The 20,678-nt window shown below is 47.4% G+C and overlaps 1 protein-coding gene across 5 annotated transcripts in view; it reads right to left on the bottom strand.

Moving 5' to 3' along the window:
* Positions 1-14,068, bottom strand: part of MIB2 (mindbomb E3 ubiquitin protein ligase 2) — a 106,115-nt gene extending 92,047 nt beyond the window's left edge. For 2 of the 5 annotated variants that reach the window (XM_030537990.1, XM_030537999.1), the window contains exons 1-2: positions 13,917-14,067; positions 8,302-8,424 (exon numbers count right to left, since the gene is read on the bottom strand). In XM_030537990.1, coding sequence (XP_030393850.1) covers positions 8,302-8,325 — 24 coding nt within the window. In that variant the 5' untranslated portion in view covers positions 8,326-8,424; positions 13,917-14,067. Of the gene's footprint in view, positions 1-8,301; positions 8,425-13,916 lie in introns of all 5 variants that reach the window. The other 3 variants (XR_003997156.1, XM_030537991.1, XM_030537993.1) reach the window with 3 other exon arrangements.
* Positions 14,069-20,678: the final 6,610 nt, after the last annotated feature.

Below are 20,678 nucleotides of genomic sequence, written 5' to 3'. Positions count from 1 at the left end.
ACAATTCACGAACTCCAAGGCCAGAAGGGCCCATTGTGATCATCTCATCAGACCTCCTGTGTCACAAAGCCATAGAATTCCATGAAATAATTCCCAAAGAAGATCTGTTCGAAAAATATCCAGCCTTGACTGAAAAATGGTCGTTGATGGAAAATCCACCATGACCCTTGGGAAGTTCTTCCAATGGTTAATAGGTCTGAACATTGAAGATTTACTCTTCCTTTCCCATGGCGCCTAATGCTCCCTCTCTACCCAACATGAACACATGTGTCGCTCTAACAGTGGACATGCACTAAGGATCCATACAGTGAATGGATTTCACATTCTAGGCTATCAGCATGATGAATGGGCCATGAGCTCCCCTTGAAGGGCCATTTCCTCTGGCTTTTACCACTTCTTGTATCCTTGAGCTGGCTCCTCATTTTGGGCTGTCTGATCTTCTCATCACCCCCAAAGCTTTATACCAGGGGTCGGCAACCTTTCAGAAGTGCTGTGCTCAGTCTTCATTTATCACTCTGATTTAAGGTTTCACGTGCCAGTAATAGATTTTAATGTTCTTAGAAGATCTCTTTCTATAAGTATATAATATATTACATACAACAACAGTTTAGTTAAGTAAATAAAGGTTTTTAAAATGTTTAAGAAGCTTCATTTAAAATTAAATTAAAATGCAGAGCCCTCTGGACTGGTCGCCAGGACCCAGGCAGTGTGAGGGCCACTGAAAATCAGCTTGCATGCTGCCTTTGGCACATGTGCCACAGGTTGCCTACCCCTGCTTTACACCATCCCTCTTGACTCCTCTCTGCCCTTCTCCTCACCCCAGGCTTCTTGCTTTTCTCCCAAACTTCTGCTTTTTTTAGGATTTCACACCTACTCCCATTGAAAGGTGGCCAGGACTCCCACTGATTTAAATGGGTCCAGGATTAGAGCCGTTATCTCCTCCACTCCTGAACTCACGCCCCGACTTGCTTTCAAAGTCAAAGCCAACCTCCTCCCCTCTCCTCCTCTAGCACAGCTCTTCTGCCACATCTTCAGAGAACAAATGTTTTCACGCTGCTCTATACCAGTCTTTGGGGCTTAGCATCGCCTGTTGTAAAACCACTTTGCACAGCTACAGTGCCAAAAATAATCATTATACCTACACGTAACAGAATTATTCATTGTGATTTAAATGTGTTTACTGTGGATGGGAGGGAGGAGCCTGTGATTAACATGCCAATCATTTGCCACACAATAATTAGCAAATTACACTCAGAATTATCTAAAAATCCTCAAGCACACAACAACTGATTTTGCAAGGACTTCTCCCTGTCCCTCTCATATCCAAATGCAGCCCTGGCACAGCCTCCGGATTCACTGTCTATTTTACACCGGGGACACAAGAGGCACCCATGAAAAATATGAACTGGCGTCTGAACGAGAACCATTTATGGGCAAAAGCTGGTGTTATAGTCATGACTATATTTGGGATTCAGCAGTGAGAATCCGCCAGAGTCCAAACCTCATCCATGAAGCAATTCCACAAGCGTCGCAATTCACTAAACTAAACCCAGGTGGAGATAAAACACTCAACTGAATACAATTTCTCTACAGCCTTGGTTTGGACTAGACCAAATCTACTGTGCTTCAGCCCTACTTATCTGTTCATGGGAAAGGGTAGGGCAGGATGAGACTTGGGATGCATGAAAGGTGGTGACACCGTATTCCAGTGTGGATAAAAATCAATTTAAAAAATTGAATTTTTTATTTAAATCAGATTTTTTTGATAAAATGCTTTTTGAGGAAAAAACCTATCTAAAAATTAGTTTTCATTAAGATATCTTTGAGCTATAACATATCATCATAGAATAGGGATTATAAATTCTAATTTTATGTATGAGAATATATTCATGTAACGTTTAAGAAAACTTTTGTAAATGAGTTCCAACAGTTGGACTAGGCACCCAATCTTATGAGGTTCCAGGGGTTTCTGTATAGATTATTTGGGTTAATCTTTCCATCAACCCATTGGGACTCGGTATCTTCTAGACTGAGCATCATCAGAGATGTTTAGCTTTGCAGTTCTCAAACTGTGGATTATGTCTCTAGAGATAACATGCATGTTAACAGCAAAAATGGTTGTTTGTTTGTTTTTAACTAAAATAGTTAAATGAAATATTAACACACACATTTCATTTAACTATTTTAGTTAAAAAACAAAAACAAACGATTTTTAAAAACTTGACTGTTTAAATTCAAAACGTCATATGCTTGTTTTGTCAAAATATTGTTTGCTGTTGAAGAAAAAAATCCATAATATATAACATTGTTGTTTTAGTTAAATAAAACAATTTAAATGTTTGTCTGGTGATGTTCTCCTCCTATTACAGCATGGCAAGAAAATCCTCCAAATACTAATGATTAGCCTGTTAATTGGACATACTTCACCTCCCAATGACTTCATAAATATCTGCTTCAATTATCTTTGGTAAATGAAATAACCAAAGAATCACTCATTTTCTGATATAGCTGTAAAACTAATCTGAAAAGTTTTCAAAATCAATCACTTTAAAAATGTATAGCATGTACCTTCTAAAAATGAAACCTACGTCTCTCTGAGTTGTGAAGAATATGTATTAAAAGGTTATAACAACCAACAAGAATGCACTTTTATGTAGAAATCCATGATTAAATCGCGTCTTCCTGACTAGTGATTTAAATCAAATCCACTCTGCTATATTCTTTTTGGTTCAACATGGGGTGAGATCTGCTGCTGATCTGCTGTTTTTGAATGAACTGTATTTTTAAATCATCCAAGTACCTCATGCCCAAGGTAAGTGCTTTAATAGCTAAATAAAAATCAGAGCAGTTACCACGCAGAGTGCTCATACAATGGGCCTGCAGAGGAGGTCGGCTCATCGCAAACACCGCTAATCGAGAAGCGAAAGGTTCCATGTCTCATTGCCAAGCCATCAAACCCCACACCACCAACCTCTGGTCTGAAGCAGACCATTTGTTTATGCTTTGTACCTCATCAATGACAGGGATGTTTTTCCTACACCATTAGAATTTCTGTTTGGCTTAAATTTTGCAAATTGGCATCCACAAGAAAATTGTGGAAGCTCATGCCTGGCACAGAACAAACGAGAGAGAAAGAGGATGATGTTTCTGTAGGTTAAATAGCAGAGTCAGCTTGGAACAAAGCCAAGTCTCAGATGACAGACTATACCCAGTACAAGCTTTTTAAAATGCTACAGCTGCCTCCCCTAAAAAAGAACAAGGACAGAGCTTTTCCACGTCACTTGTAAGCACTTTGGCTTGTTCGCATGCCCTATACCTTGTCTGCTCTTAGACCACATTTAACGGTAAGTAACAAAGAGAACAAAGAGGCTATTATTAATGCGCCTTTGCTCAAGGATCAACGTCTCCGCATTTCATTATGCATAATTGTTTTGTATAGAGCAGCAACATCCTGAAATACTGGAATGTACAGAGAGAAGAGGTTAAAATGAACTCAGCCAGCGCTGTGGGTAAAGGCAGCACACGCTGAATGCATCTCAGTGTTGTGATCAACACCTGTCCTTGACAAATGCCACCCCATTGATCCTTTCTGTGTAAACTGAATTTCACATCCATCTTTCACTGGCTTTATTCTAGTCCAAAGCAGCTCTGCAGGGAAGGAGAGCCTGCCTGACCCTTCAAATGCATGGAAGAGGAGCTGCAGTGATGAGATAATGACTTAACATCCCTCCCTTCACCTTGCTCTGGCATTATTTAAGTGCTATCAGGTTTGCTACTATTCAGGAACCTTACCATGCAAGCCTCTCTCAGAAATCTGTCCCGTGTTGACATTTTCCCCAAACCAGCAAATAGTCTCTGGGCATGTCCCAAATGTGGGAGAAGTTGGCAAAGACAAGACACTAACTTTAAGAAGTTGGTATGTGTGTGTTATGGTAGTGTCTAGGTAGCACCTAGAAGTTCCAACCGAGTTCAGAGCCCAATGTGCTAGGTGCTGTACAAACACATAGTAAGTCCCTGTCCCAAAGGGACTTGAATCTTATCAAAGGGGGACGTCTACACTGCAATCAGGGTATGATTGCAACACATTTAGCTAGCTTGTGGACCGACAGCAGCGAAGCTGTTGCTCACACAGCTTCACTGCCATCAGTCCACAAGCTAGCTAAATTAAAACTAATTCAGGTATGTCTACACATGCTGTAAGTACACGCACACACGCATAGACTGCAGTATAGAAATACCCAAAGAGTGAGCAGAAGGAAGCTTTTTTTTTTTTTTTAAATGTCCATTTTACAGATGGGAGCTAAGACACAAGGAAGATCAAGTAACTGCCCTAAGGAGTTGGTGGCCGTGTTAGGAATTGAACCAGGTCTCCCAAGTCACAGTCCAGTGCCTTCACTGCCAGGGCATCCTACCATCTGATTTCTGAGCCAAGTTAATGAAGAGGGAGAGAATGAACTCAAGTGAATAGAAAGAAGAGTGCAGCGGCAAATGATGATGCATCAGAAACAGCTGGTGTACAACTTGTTCCATGGTCCACCAAAACTAGCCACTCTGTGCCGAATGCAATCTCCCATTTCAGTGTCAACAGATTCAGGGCTTCCCTCATAATACACGAGAGCCATCCAGACCCATCTTCTATCCTCCCTGCATCCCTAGAACAGCTGGTTGTTGGGGTGTTAAGCCAGCACTCCTTTCAGTAGGGTGTCAGTTGCACATTTTATCTTTTTACTGCCATGAAGCGCTGCGTAAACAGATAAAGATGCAGCACCAGAACTGGAACCTCAGATATCAACCCCTGCAAATTTCAGGGTTGTCAGATTTGAATCTTTAGGTCTGAACCACCTCGCCTTCATGGCATTATCAGATCCAAAAGCCAGAAGTTCCATTTCCCAGAGTGGACGTGGCTGAAATCTCAAGTGCAATTAGTTACTCCCTGGAGATGAAGTCACACGAAGACAGCTTGTGACATTTCAGGGTTCTGATTTCACAGCTCTGATTCAGCCTCATACCTGAGCCTTCACCTAATCTGATCCCAGCTGCAGCCGCCTGATGATTGGTGGAGGAGGGGCGTGTTTCCAGAGTGAGATCTTGAGTGCACAGGCTCATTTCAGACCAGTTTGATGGACAAGTTCTACAGCCTCTGAAAATGAACCTTTATCATGGAAATTTTGCCAAAACATTAAGTGGAGCAGCAGGTGCCATGATGTTACATTTGCTCCAGATAGACAAGAGGGAGCACAGTACAAGTGAGCTCAATACTGAACTAATTTAAAAAAAAAAAAGTTGCACAATAGTTCATCATGTCAAGCCTCTGTTTACTCCAGCGAATGCTCATGATGCCCTCCAGTTACACACACACACTCTCTCTCCAGACCCATCAAGAAACTCCTCTCTTTCACCCAAGGTCAACCAAAAATAAGCAGCTCTGGTTTCCCATTACAGAAATGCCCTTCCCTGCCCCGATTAGAGGCTAACACTGCCCCAGTCAACATCTGCCTGAAATTGAGGTTTACAAGACATTGACAGCCTAATCCTGTAGAACAATTAATCCTCCCTACTGGCTTCTGCAGGATACAGGAACCTTCTGGCTGCAGACTGGTGGGGGTCAGTATTCAGCTGCTCTCTGAAGAATTAAGAGGTATTAGAAGCAAAAGTCCAGGTGGGGCATTTGATGGACCTCCCCTCTCCCCCAAGACAATTACTCATAAGCATTGTGAATTTCCTTCTGGCCTTTGGTGGATTGTCTTCCCTCCAAGCACAAGGAAACCACATTGTCTGTTCCAGCAATTTGTTTTAATCACAGAACTGGAAGGGACCTTGAGAGGTCATCTAGTACAGTTCCCTGCACTTGTGGCAGGACTAATTATCTAGATCTAATACATCTAATAATTCACAGGTTGCAACCTAGAACCTTAAAAGGCTCCATCACTGAAGCTGATCAAACCCAGCTCTATCAGTACGAGACTTCAGAACCTGGTCTTGATCAACAAAAAATCTTCAGGACCGGTTGCTTTAGAGGCAACTCGTTATCTGACAGAACCCGAAATGATTAGGATGATTTCTCATTTGGTATACCGTAGTCTCACGCTGGGAGGATGACGTTTAGCTTCTCCCACACGGCATAAAGACAACACCTGACTGTCTACCAGGAGAGTGGAAGGGAACAGATTAAGCACTAAGAGACCCATGACCAGATTCTTCATTACTCTGCCCTTTGACCAGCAATTTATTCTGGTACAAGGTGGATGCAGAATGCTACCAAAACTGAACAATTGTCAGGTACCTGCTTTTTATCAGTGTGAATGGCTAGGTGAGGTATAAGGGAATAGACAATCAGACTCCTAGCTTTCTGCAGATATTTGACACGCAGGTACTCTCTAAGGCTGGATTGAGCAGAAAGCGGGCTGTTGGTGTCTTAGTTTCAGGGTTCTTTTAATTATCCAGTAGTGTACCCACAGCATTGGATAGTGGGTCTCTTCCTGTCTATATAGCATGCTAAAAACAAAGTAAATACACAAAATATTCCAGCTTAGCAAAGAAGCCATCAATCTGACCTGGAAGACACTGGATCATACAGAGATGAGCAAAGATTCCGACATCTAAGAGTGTGTCTTTATTGCACAGTTAACTCAAGCTCTGACCTGGGTGTTGCCCCTAACTCATCCCCCCCCACCCCCAAAAAAACCCTGTCCAGTGATGCTTTCACTCCAGGCTCGCTGGGAGTTATAGGCTACAGCCCAAGAGCTGCTTTCACTTGGGCTAGCAACCAGCCCACTTTGCAGTGAGGACGCAGGCTTAAAAATATTATAAGAACCCTCACCACTCAAATGCTGACAGCCCTCCAATGCCTTCCTGCAATTCCCACAGTGTGCCAAGGACAACCAAGTTCTCCCACAATTCACTGGGAAAGAATCACAGTGCCTCCTCTTCCTGCAGCGCAGAGAGCTCTGGGACGTGCCCCCACGAGTCCTAGCAACACAGAGTGGCGAGCGCAGCACCAGTGAGGACACAGTAACACGAGCAGGATTTTCAGCATGGCTGCCCAGACCCGGGTGCAGATCCCCTGGGTTAACTTTGTACCCAGAGGACATACCCTGAGAGAGCCATGACAGGAATAATGGACAGTAATATCAGCACCTTGAGCTAGCAGCGCTACTGCTCCTGGATGTCAAAATGAGAAGCTGATCCCATCAGGTCTGTGGCACAGAGCAAGGCAGGAGTAAGATTTCAGATGAGCCTTCATTGCCTGCCCTGCCAAGTCCCAGATTCCCCTTCAAGCAGGCTAAAAGGTCAGCATTGAATTTCTGTCAATTTTGAACATAGGCCTTGCCATTTCTCTGCTGTGAGAGCAAATCAAGACATAAGTCTAATGTGTCCTGACATGCCTGTGGCCAGAGAGGCATCAGCTGCTCAAGGGCAGAATGAATTGCTTAGCTAGCTGTTGCTTTCTCTTTTGACATTCAAAATAGGTTTTAGGGATCAGGTTTGTTAGCATCAGCTGATTTACCAGCTACACAGCATACTTCAAATTAATACTTACCATCCTCCCTCCAATGCTCTAGGTGCTTTAAGAAGAGCGGGACAGCACTTTGCATATAGGAAGACAGAGAAGTGAACAACTTGCCCAAGATTCCACAGTGAACTGGTGGCAGAACTAGGACCGGTTCCCAATCCTGTAGCCCAGCCGCCAGACCATGCCTGCCATAACCTGTAGCCCATCTCTCCATCTTCATGCACAACTCCTGAGGGCAAAAACAGTTCCATGGGTGGACCGAGGGGAAAGATGTAACCTGTTGTCCAAACTCCATTTCAGCATTCAGTGGGCACATGGAAAGGCCCATTGATGCCGGGGTAGAGTAGAACAGACACCTAAAATGGGTCCAAACAGCAGGTTAACCCCAAAGTTTGATTTTGCCATCAGGCTGGCATTCCAGTTTATGTAACCCTTCCAAACTCTCTCTTTGCTACCACTTACAAGATTCTGTATGCCCGAAAACCTGTGGGTAGCTGGGCCTGATCCTGAGAGGTGCCGAGCACCTATAACTCTCAGACTCGGGACTGCAGCCTCAAAACCCCTCTGCCCCACAGGGAAGTGAGGGCATTTTCTCTCTCTTCCCCCTCTTTTTTTTAAAAAAGGAACTCCGTTTTATTCAATGGCACATACCTTGCAGGGCAAGAATTGTCAGGACTGTATCCAAAGTGCTTATTGCTAACCAAGCAGCTGGGATTTTAAGACTGTTCCAAGTCCCTTGTTTGCACAATAGCAGTAATCTGCTTTGGAGATGCATAAATGTCTCTTACTTGCTCAGATCTTATCCTCCCCATGCTTAATAAAGAGTCAACTCTCCTCGCTTATCAGATGCACAAGACTCTCTGCTTGATGAGATTTCCCCCTCCTCCTGGTGCTATAGTTCCATGAACAGCCTAAAGCAACAAGACAGAGAAAAAGAGGGTTTTACAGTTTTTAGCAGCAGCCACAACAAACAAGGAATCAGAAGTCCAAAATAAAGAAGAGACAGGCTAGCAGAGGCTGGCCTCTCTTGAGCACCCAGTCAAGGTTGACAAGTCAGAAACCTGGTTCTCTCCCTCCCCCAAGAGTGCTGAGCACCCAATAGCCATAGTGATGTCAATGGGAACTGTGAGTGCCCAGCACCTCTGGGAACGAGGCCATGCTACCTAACTGACATGTTTGTTTGCAAGGCCTGCCCACCTGGCAAATGGGTCTACTTGTTTAAGCCCTGCTGGGGCTGGAGAAATGGGGTAATGAGGTTTTCCATTTTGGGGAGGATGCTGTTGGCCAAGAAAGGTTCCTTTCCTGAATCCTGAAGGGACAGCACAACCCGCCAAGAACCTAGGAAAACAGAGGCCTGGAAAGACGTTCTTTGTTGCTAATAGCAAACTCCATACATCTGACCTCTTTAGAGGAGTATGGCAATTGGTGCTTTCCTGAGGTAGAAGCAAATCAACAGGAGCAGATGATGAGATTCTGTCTGATCGCATCTTGACTGAGATGGGGAGCAAGGAGAAGAAATAAAACTGGAATCAACCAAGTCCTCCAGGTCTTTCAATCAGAGCTTACAAAAGGACTGAGGCAAGTCACACAGCAGGCTCCTTCTGCGCCCTCCTGCCTCACGTTATGACACCAGTCTAGCTCCCCAATAAGCACCCTGATGAGCTACAAATCAGAACACACAGGGGGTAGGGGGGATTGCAAGCTGTCCGACCATGAACCCTGCTTTCCACGCCACCAACCCCTGCACCCCCGAAAACAAAATCTCAAACAAAAAGGCATGATCAGCGCTGTCACAAGTTGCATGGCTCTGTTCAGCACTACCCTGAAGTCTACAAAGCCTGGGGAATGGTCATTTCTGAGAAGAGGAGAAAAACAAAACAGATGAAATAGGAACAGGCAGGCAAGGGCAACACGACCCAGTAGCTGCGGATGTATCAAGTTGGAGAATGTCTTTAATTTACCACCACAGCAAGCCATTTCAACTGCACCATGGGCAAGCGTGGCTAATTCCTGCATGCAACGAACGGAGATCAGAGGGGAAAGGAAACTGGCACATTTTAACAACCATTAGAAGAGTGCTGCCATTTCAGAACAGACTAAAGCGGTCGATTACTCCCAGAATCACTGATCAAGATGGTTCAGGTTCCCATGAACATAGGCATCTCCAAACAAAGTGAACGGAGACGGTTGCAGCCACTGTGACTGCATACGTGCCACTCCCACAGGTTCTGAGACTTCTGGGGCATCAGCTGAAGCTCAGACAGAGACATGACATTGCCAATACTACCTCTGCGGCTGCCTCCGCCATATGCAGAGTGTCAGCAAGGAACATTCAGAGAACATCACAGCTCCCGGGGAATTAGTAGTGATGCTGATCTGAAAAACGCCACCATCCTACCAAGCACCACAAAAGGTCACAAACTGAACTGAGCATAAAAAGTCATTGCAGACTGAACAAGGAGAGGAGGACAGAGCAGGGGGTTAGACTAGATGACCCTTGCCGTCCCTTCTAACCCTATGGTTCTATGATTACATGCTGTGATCTCTCCATGTGGGAGCAGGGGCAAGAAGTGGGTACCATACCTTGGAGGTACAAAGAGCCCAATGCTTCCTGTACAGCCTATGCAAATAAGCAATAGAAAATTTATGGAAAATTTTCTGAAGCTTGATTTCCCCCCCATCTCCTCCTCAAAAATCATGTGAAAACACAAACATTGACTGCCCCAAATCAAATGCAAACAGCTCTACAAAGTATTCCCCAGACCATGAGTCTGAAGTGGATGCACTGGGGAGGAGATGAAGAAAGAGAGATGTACTGGGGTTCTGCATAAAAATGGAAACAAAATTACCACCCCAGGAAACAAAGGCGATGGTACCAAATGACAACTAGGAAAGTTATTACCTATTTGTATTGCAGCAGCACCTACAGGCCCCTAACTGAGATCAGGGCTCCAAATACATGAGACAGTCCCTGCTACAACAGAAATAGACAAGACAGAAAGATTAGGATGACAAAGAGCAGTGACATGACTCACCCAAGGTAATGCAGCAGGTCAGCCGCAGAGCTTGGAATAAATCAGGTCACTTGACCCCCAGGCCCGTGTCTTAGCCACAAGACCATGCTGCCTCAAGAAAGAGCTCTGGTGGTGAAGGGACATGACTCCTCAACCTCCTGATTCAAAGTAACTGCCACAGAAACACAGGGACATTAGTGATGTAGAGCAGAAGGCAATGGACTGGAACAAGGGGACAGTGATTCTGCTGGCTCATTGTCAAGGTTACTCAAACATGCTCTTTCTGACTCCAAACAACATGTGATAGGTGGAAGCACTCCAACCATAACAATGTAGAATATTTACAGTAAAAAAAAGCCTCAGTAAAATCAGGGATTCCCTTCCCAATCGCTTATGCACCCACCAACAATCTGAAGATACAGGCAAGGGATTTAGCTACCACAGTACCTATTGGATTTCTGGGTTGGTCGCTTGGCATCTGGGGATGAGCATTATACTGATTAAACCCTCTTCCCCCACGCTTTCTTCATTGTCCTTCATGAGAGTAGGTGTTATCTAATTACCAGCTCTTCAGTCTTTTAAGTAACAAAGGGGACCAGTCTGAGCCAAGTAAATCCCTTCTCTAGGGATGGAGAGGCACAGACGATCTGGTGATAACTCTTAGCCAGAAGGGGGAACGTTGAGTTGCTCGGGGGTCAAATCCAGCTCGGGCTCAGCTCCACTGAAGTCACTGGAATTCAATCTGTTCGTGTCATGACTGAGCTTGGCTCTCAGAATCATATACATTAAAGATGGGAAGCATCCATTGCTTCAGCTACTCTGTCCTGTGCTGGGCAGGTCCTATGTGCCCACAGTGTATTTTGGCTTTGTCTGGCATAAAGCGTCTCCAGAGAGAATGCTACTGGCATTCCGCTGTGTCAAGCACCCAGTGACATTCACAGCAGGGTAAGTGCAAGTGGGCTACTCTTATAGGCCAAATGCAGACCTGGTGCCGAGCCTTTGATGGAGTTGCAACTGCTCACTCCAGGTCTCAATGTGGCCCTCTCCCTATCAGCACCGACAGGCTATATTCCCCCGCTCCTGTCCCAGTTCTGAACAGCTTGTAAGTATTGTACAAACATAAGACCTCTGGTGCACCAGACATAGAAGCAGCACGTGTTTCACTTGTGAGCCATTTCCAGTACGGAGCAGCAGGTGCTTTACTGTGTGAGGAATCTATTGGGAAGCTCTTAGCTTTTCAGAGCACTGCAATATACATTTAATTAACAGTAAAATACATAATTCACTCCCTGTGGGACAACTGAAAGCCACCCACCAAGAATAAAGCCAGAGAGAAGAGAAACCAAAACCAAACAGCACCCAACTCCAGCAGCCCTGGACTCTGGGGAAACGGTCACGGGGAGCAAATGCTACAGATGGGAGCTCATCCGTTGGGCAAGACCTGCCAAGGAGCCGTTCCACCCCATGGAAGGGGAGTGAAATTTACACTCCTGGCCCTGGCTGTATTCATACCCTCTCTCCTTCACCCTATGGAACTGGGACTGAGAGGTATTGAGCTTGGACTGGGTGCAACCCCTAGTCAATCATTTGGGGATCACAAAATTAACCACCAATCTTGATCTTTTTCTTCCTCTTCTGGCTGAGGTGTCTGAGTGGAAATATCACGGGCTGGTCTACAGACCCAGCAGAGGGCCTCAGAAGAAGCTCTGACACACATTCCCACCTACCTTTAGCCAGTCATTCATTTCTTATGCGGATTGTGTATAGCACAACCAGGAGGATTATGATCAGCAGATTAATATGTTGTACAAGCCCATTCATTCCCCCCTGAAGTCACTGCAACATCAGGGTCTGTTGGAAACAAATCCAAGGAGCAACCTCATCAGCCCTGGGATCATCATGAGTGCCACTAGGGGACCAACAGGACTCAGCCTCTTCCCACAACACTGAGCAGCAGCAAGACACCAAGCATTTTGCTGGTCCTAATTCTGCTCTTGCACTGAGTCAGGCAGCGGTTTCATTTCAATGGAGCTGCTCTGGACCGCTGAAGTGGGACTGTGCTCTGTGTACTGTACCCATCCTGCCTCCTCTAGGCATCCTGCTACACCTCATCCCACCATCTAACCCTGCTCGTCAGTCAACAATAACCAGCATCAAGCCTTTCTAGTTCCTGGGGATCAGCTTTCAGATCTCCCCTGTTAGTTATCATAGGCTGAGTGCTTTAACAGCCTCTCCTCTTCCCCTCACTTCTAAAGTTTCTTCATTGGCTCTGGCTAGGGCCAGGGCGAGGCCCAGCAAGCTTTGATAAGCTCAGAGCACGACTGATGGCCCAACTCTGGGCTCTCTCCCACAAGCGCGTGGCTCAGAATTAACACCAGGTCGTTTCCGGTTGCACCCAGAAGATGCATTGCGGGCAGGGGTTCTAAAGTAACCAGCCCAGCAGATGCAGAGAATGCACACAGGAGTCAGGTCCTTTGAGGCAGAACAAGCAAGCTACGATTCCAAAGAAAGCTGAGGATTGACTCCTACCTGTACTCCCAAGTCCCACCCCAAACTCTTCTTTTAACAGCCAGACACTCCCCTCAGCTCTCTCCCTGAAGAGGGAGTCTGAAGAGTCAACTGCACAATTATTCCTTCTCCCCCAGATTGCCCCTGTCCTTAACCCAACCCACACAAGCCATAAGTTTCCATGGGGCCCCTTGGCCAGTGTGATGCAATGGCACCATCTGTGGAAACACTGACACAGACCCCCAGCCCCACCCTCAGCAGAGAGGCAGGAGCAGAACACAGCTCTGCCCTGATGGAGGAAGGGACCAGGACCGAATAAAGAGCCAACAAGTGAGATGCTGCCATGAACGAACTGCCCCTCCTCCGGCTTTCCCAGCCCTGTCTCCTGCTCCTACCCCCCCCGAGCCTTCCCACCCCCTGCTCCCGCCCCTACGCCCCCCCGGCCTTCCCACCCCCTACCCCCGCTCCTGCTCCTACCCCCCCGAGTCTTCCCACCCTCTGCTCCCGCTCCTGCCCCTGCCCCTACGCCCCCCCGGCCTTCCCACCCTCGTCTCCCGCTATTGCCCCTACGCCCCCCCGGCCTTCCCACCCCCTGCCCCTTCGCCCCCCCGGCCTTCCCACCCCCTGCTCCCGCTCCTGCCCCTTCGCCCCCCCGGCCTTCCCACCCCCTGCTCCCGCTCCTGCCCCTTCGCCCCCCCGGCCTTCCCACCCCATGCTCCCGCTCCTGCCCCTTCGCCCCCCCCCCGGCCTTCCCACCCCCTGCTCCCGCTCCTGCCCCTTCGTCCCCCCCGGCCTTCCCACCCCCTGCTCCCGCTCTTGCTTCTACCCCCTGCTCCCGCTCCTGCCCCTTGCGGGAGCCCTCCCAGCCCCCGCCCGCTGACCTGGCCAAACTTGCTACAAAGTTTCTGCGGCGAGGCAGCGCCTTGCGCAGGGAGACGCTGAGCAGCCCGGAGCTCCAGCCTGCGCCCCGCCGCCGCCGCCGCGTCTCCTCCCCACCGAGGCGCCAGTTCCCTTCGCAGGGGTTTCGCTTTCTGCAGACTGGGGCACAAAGGACTGTGGGAGTCGTAGTTCTCTGCCCTCCCCCTAGCCCGGGGCCTGCAGACAGGCCGGGACTACAGCGCCCAAGCTGCCTTCTGCCCCTGAGGCTTGTCGGGGCGGGGGCTGCTTGCTTCCAGCTGCCGCTTGGTTGGGTGCAAAGGATCCAAAGGGGCCGGCAAAGCGCCACCTCCTGACTCCTCCCAGGGAAATACAGGAGGGTGCAGGCAATGCTCACGGAGCCGGGCTCCAGCTGTGAAGCAGGCACCCAGAACTGGAGTTTCCTGAACTTTACTTTGGGGGTATTAGGGTGTGGGGTTTGCCCGCTCCTGCAAAGCTTGGATCTGGGAGCTGGTGCAGCCCCGCCCGGGAGGTGATGAGGTGCACCTGTGCTGCACTGACTTTTGTTTAAAGCCAGATTTTGCTTGCTGTGTTTTCCATTATGTTTTCTCTTCCTCGTGGAGGGTTTTTGAAACACCCGCACCACAGAGATTTTGCATGTTGAGGAATATAGTAGCCGCTCAGTTTCTGGGAACATTACACAACATGACAGCTCCAAGGCTCAGCTGGTTGCTCTATTTCATTGGCTAGTCTGACCAGGGCTGCTGATTGGTAATCCTGGCCTCTATTGCCGGTTCTCGTACTGACCTTCTACAAGTAAGTTAACCGCACTGTGTCTCTTTCTTCCTCTTCAACAGAGGATAATATGGCCCGAGTTTTCAGATCTGGATAGGTCTTCTAACTCCATATTTAGGCATCCCAATAAAAGATTAAAGAGGTGCTGACCACACCCAAATCCCACTGACATTTTCACAGAAATTTTTCATTTCGTTTGAATTTTTTTCCAACGAAAAACCCCTTGTTTTAGAGGGGTTGTGTTTTTTTTTTTAATATTGTGTGTTTCACTTGAAAAAATTTTTTCAGAGAAAATTAAATTTTTCCCCCCATAAATCTGCTACAACACTGACTGGTATTTTTCACCAGCTGCAATTTGTAAAGCACATTGGGATCTTTGAAGGGTGCTATAGAGATTAGAACAGTTATAGTCGTAACATAGTTGTAGAGGTAGTGACTGCAGCAAAAAAATCAATCTATTGGCAATAAATACTCACATTTGGATATGAATGAGCTTCTTGTATGTTCCCTTTCACTGAATATCCCTAGGATTGGGTTTTACAGTCACTAATGCTTATAAAAAAAAACTCATTCTACACACCTATATTCATACCCAACCACCTAGAATAAGTCCAGAAGGGCCCTGGATAACAGCAGGCTTCCTCTGTTGCTGGAGGACAGGGCTGTAACTAGCCATGTGAAATTTGGATGAGTCACCAATTTCCCCTCCCCACTCACTGCACAGTGGTTGAAGCTCATCCATGAATAAGGAGCCGGTGCAAGGCCTGTGCACTGCTTAACTCCTTAAAATGGGGCTATATTGGGACTCTCGTAGTGCTCAGGATCATGTGCTGGCTCCCCTCCAGGGGGTGACTTTCCTCCATTAGATAGATTCTCCCAGAAGACATATGTGGTTCTGATCTTTTACGCAATGGGTGAAGTAAATAGCATGGTCTGAGAAGCATAGGCCTGGGAGCCAGGACACCCTGAGTTCTAAGAATGACAAGAGATGTCTGTGTGTATGCAAATAGTTCACAAATAAGGTACCAGGAGATGTCTCAAAAATATGAAGCAAAGTTCCTGGGTTATGTAGGACTAATCAAGAAGAACTTTGCGCACTGCAAATGGCTTTGTGTGTGTGTGTGTGTGTGTGTGTGTGTGCCGTTTGTTACATCAGCTGTCTCTTCTGTTCTCTCTAGGATTTTATCCTGCTTTCATCACCAGAGTATCTTCCAGTCATGCATTCAGGGTTCTGATTGACATCTGTCACGTGTCATTCATTCTCTCGTTTCTCCTCAGGGAGAGAATTGTGCATGCAGTGGAGTGTAGTTTTGGTGGTGGTGGGTTTTGGTTTTTTACACATTCATGCTGCTCTATGTTTAGGTTAGCAAAGGCAAGTTGCACAGTTGTGCCTGACACTTGGAGAAGAAGGTGATGTGGGTTGTGATGGCCCTTAGTTCCTGCTGGAATTCATTCCACAGTCTCAGACCAGCCCCTGAGCAAGCTGTCTTTTCTGTACAGATGAGCTTTACCCTTATGACAGAAAGTTCCACTGGGCCTAAGGAGTGGAGCTGTTGACGGCAATCATCATCCTGGCATTTTAGGTACCCCAAGCCCAGGGCAGTGAGCTCCTTGAAGATAAGGACTGAGACGTTGAACTTGACTCTATTCTGTGGCAGGCCAGTGCAGATAGCGAAGGCAGGCCTGATGTGCTCACAGGAGCCTGTGTTGTTGAGGAGACGTGCTGCAGCGTTCTGCACTAGCTGCAGTTTCCCAAGCAGTGAAGCCTTCCTGGCCAGATATATTGCATTGCTGTGGTCCAGATGAGAGGTGGAGAAGGTATGTATAACTGATGCCGGTCATTGCCCACCAGGATGGGATGGAGTCCCCTAGCCAAGTGGAGATAGCAGAACCCAAGAGTAACATTTTCTACTATGTGCGAGCTTAGTGTTGGCAAGGACTCCAAGAGAGACTTAACACAGAGGACAGGCAAAGAATGGCCCAGGATAAACAGAGATGGCAGAACATTGATGGTGCAGGAAGGATTCAGATACACACATAGCTGTAATGGAGAGACCGGTGATCTGGTTGCTAGATCACTCATTTGCTCTGCCACAGAGGTTCCTGTGGGACCTTGGGCAGGTCATGTAGTCTCTGTGCCTCAGTTCTCTTCCTGTAAAATGGTGATGGTAGCACTTCCCTCCCTCACAGGGATGTGGTAGGGGTAAATACTTTAAAAGATAATGGGCCATATCAGGACCTAAGAGAGAAGGGATCAACTCAGTTCCTCTGATCTGATTTCTGTTGTGTACGTTGGTGCACACACAATGACAGTTACAGCCCTATTTGTGGAAGATCAGAGCGGTTACTCAAAACCTTTGTGGGGGGGGGGCGGTGGAAATGCCATTTTGGATAAATGGGAGATAATTATTTGTGCTTATTGGGTCAGGTTCTAGTTCTGTTACCTTTGGTGGCAATCCCCCTACTTGACCACTGGATGTCGCCATTACACAGAAATCATGCTCCCAGACAAGACAGGCCAAATTCTGCAGCTTCTGCCATAGGCACACCTGCTATTTGTGCATGGAAGGGCACTGACTTCAGAGTCAATGAAGCTGTATAGGAGTAGCAGGAAAGAGAGTAGCATTTGGTGATGCAACTCAGCCTCAGGTGCAAAGGTGATGCAACTCAGCCTCAGCATTCCTAGCTGTAGTTTTTATGCACTGCCTCTTTGCCCATGGGACTAATAATTGTTGCACTAAGCCAAGTAGCTAGATATCCAACTCTCCAGTTAGCATGTGCAAATATTTGTGGGCAAAAAACTGGGAGCACAAATTTGGAGGCTTTGCTTGAAGACGTGGCCCATCACATTTTCAGAGACATTCAAAGATCCGAAGGACTGACTGACCCTGTTCAACTGCTGTTCACGTGAAACCCTTCTCCACTTCAGCCTTCAAAGTTCTCGTTTGAATATTTGCTTCTACCACCAAGACCTGCACCTGCGGCGGCTCCACCCAGGCCCACGCCCTTGCCCTCGGCTTTAAGGTGCATCGCAGCGGCTCTCATTGCCGGCAACAGCCAGGTATGGGCCCAAAGCTCCAGCGCCATCCATTGTCAGGGCTGGTTGATTCGGCAGATGAGTTGTTACACACTCCTTAGCAGATTCCAACTTCCATGGCCACCATCCTGCTGTCTATATCAAGCAACACCTTTTCTGGGGTCTGATGAACGTCGGCATCGGGCGCTTTCACTAGGACGTGTATGGCTGGGTGTCACTGGGGCTGCTTGTGGGAGCAAGGCTCAAAGGAACTGGTCCTTAATGGAAGCCACATTCCACTGCACTAACAGTGCCTCCCCGGTCTGAAACCATCAAAGTTTTACCCTATTTGCACAGCAACTCCCATCAACAGCACCCCCTCCCTCCCCCCAGCACTGCACACTGCAATCTCACTGTAATCTTCTAGCACGCTCACACTGCAATCTCATGTAACTACCAATAATCTGAGAGAAGCAGGCACTGCAGATCTAGTGGCTGAACATACAAGCCAGGAGCCAGACTTGGGATCAATAGTCAGTTTGCAAAAGATACCAGCAAATTGTTTGCTTTCTCCTGTTTCTGCTGCAGAGAGGCTGGATGACTTCAGAAATGGCCAAGCCATCCTTGGCCGGGATTGCAGGATAATTCAAATGATGAACTTTAAAAAAAAAAAATTGACTGGATTATTTCCCAGGATTGTGATCCCGGCCCCATTTGACTTTAATGCAGGTTTGACAAACACTGTCCAATGTGCTGTGCGGAGTTTGTTACAGTTGGTGAATGGCTCGAGTATCAGCAATTATATGTGTGTTTATATATAAACATTTTAGTAAATGCTAAAGCGTGAATTTAATATTGGGCTGGAAATCGGGTCAGTCTGTCAGCTCTGGAGACAGACCTTTTGTTTCTTCACAGATCAGGCCCGGGACGGGCATTGCTGGGGCAAGTATCTCCAACGGGCCTCAGCCGTGCCTTGGAAAGACCATATCTAGGAGTGTAAGGGGCATTATCCCTTTGGGTGGCTTAGCCATTGATCTTGCCGCAGAGACTTCCCAAAGGAACCAGTTGTGGTTACTGTTTTGTGTCTGAGCCCCAGTTCCACTAGGAGCCGGAATGACACCCATCAAGCTGATTCAGTGTTGGATACTTTGATTGAACAACAATCGAAGAGGGATCTGTTCCCAGCCGAATTGCAGTATAGTGTCTGTGACGGGCACTGAGCAGACACCATCACTGGTCATCCCAAAGCAGGGAAAGTGGCTCTCCAGGCCGAGTATCCCTGAGATAAACTTTGTAGGAAGAGTGGGGATCCCTCGCTGGAGCTTTGGGGAAAGGGTTTAGAAAGAGGCAGGAACTGGATTTTGAAAGGAGGAAAGAGGTGTGTGTATGGGGTGGGGGATTTCTCTTGGCCTGGCCTGGTTCGTCACCATCTTTCTTCTAGCCTGCTCCCTCTCTCACCGTTTCCTCTTGCTAACTTCCAAGTTCCTTTCCCCTCCCTGCCACCCCCTGTAATTCCCATCTCTGTACCTCCCCGAGAGGCAGGATGATCAGAAGATATTTTGTTGGTCAGATGCGAGTTTTTTCTGGATCACTGAAAATAGCCAGCCTTTCCCCTGCCAAGTTTCCACCCCCTCATGTGTGGCTGCAGACTGCAGCATTGCAGAGCCGTTCTCCTTGGTTTTATTTTAAGCTCTTACTATAATTCACCGGTTTCTCCTCATTTGTCGGGGCTGTTTCCGTTCCTGTCCTGGCAGTCGGGGTCCTCTTTAATGTTTGGCCCACTTGATACAGTTGTGTTGTCTCTCTGCTCAGGTGCCTGGCTCTGACGTGATAACAACATTGAGAGTGGCCTTCGATCGGCTTAATAGCCTCCATGCCAGTTCATCCTTTGGGCAGGAGGAAGGCTGATCCCATGTATTTTTTAAATGCCATTTCCTAATAAACCACCAAATTATTCACTGGAAAATGTTGTCGGATTAAAAACATCAGTGCACTTCCAAACTGGGTGTGCTGCAAACACCTGCCTTCACAGCAGAAATATACTAGATACACCAGACCCATGCCAAAAGTCAAGTGCCTGGCAAAAGGCGGGTATAGCTGCCAGGGCCAATGGGCAAACCCAGTTCATTTTTGCTTCCCCTCTAAGCTTCCCTTTTCATTCCCAGAGCTATTTGAAGGTATTTATTTGCTCATTGGCATAGTGTCCCTTGTGTGCCTCGCTGGCATTGATTTTTGCATCCCAGCTCCATGCAATAAAAGTGTCGAGAGAAAACACAAGGCGTGGAAGGAAGTTCCTGCTGAAGAAGCACTTCCAGTCGTGGTGCGTTGCTGGAATGATATGTGCTCTGCTGAGCTACAACAACGGGGCTGGCGAGCTGAGCCAGCGGCCATGCCTATCGTGCTGCTCTGCTGTACAAGGTGCCTTTGCTGTGCTGTGGCAGCGCCATGCAGCTGTTATTCAGAGGCCCCTCGCAGTGTTTTGACACCTGCCTGAGAGCAGCAGCATTGATCCCCTTTTCAGCATCATTCCTAGGGTGGTTCTGGTCCAGCCAATATCTGAGGAGCATTGAATACACAATAATACTGTGTGTCTACATGACTCATTTCATCCCAGGAACTGAAGAGGCTGTGCCAGCTGGTAGCCTACGAGAGATGGGCTGAGGAGGTGGGTCCTGGTTTTAGTAGGATCTCTTGTTGACCGTCTTAGCAGAGAGACCATGGCTCAAACGAGCATGGAGCTTCTGTTGGACCCTCAGGACTCAGAAGGATGAACGAGGCTGTTGTGCTGGAGCACAAGGTGTGAGCAGAGTCTCTGCATGGACACAAGGGTAAGTGCTAACCATAGCCCTCTGCACTGAGCAAGTGCAAGCCACTTCCCTCCCCGTTTCCTTGCTCACAAGTTGCAAGGTGAAGAAAGAGGCAGGGCATGAGTGGGGCGTGTCGTGTCTGAGAAGGT

This window comes from Gopherus evgoodei, chromosome 18, assembly GCF_007399415.2.
Source record: "Gopherus evgoodei ecotype Sinaloan lineage chromosome 18, rGopEvg1_v1.p, whole genome shotgun sequence".
Classification (NCBI taxonomy): domain Eukaryota; kingdom Metazoa; phylum Chordata; order Testudines; family Testudinidae; genus Gopherus; species Gopherus evgoodei.
This window is presented reverse-complemented; position numbering and strand designations above follow the sequence as displayed.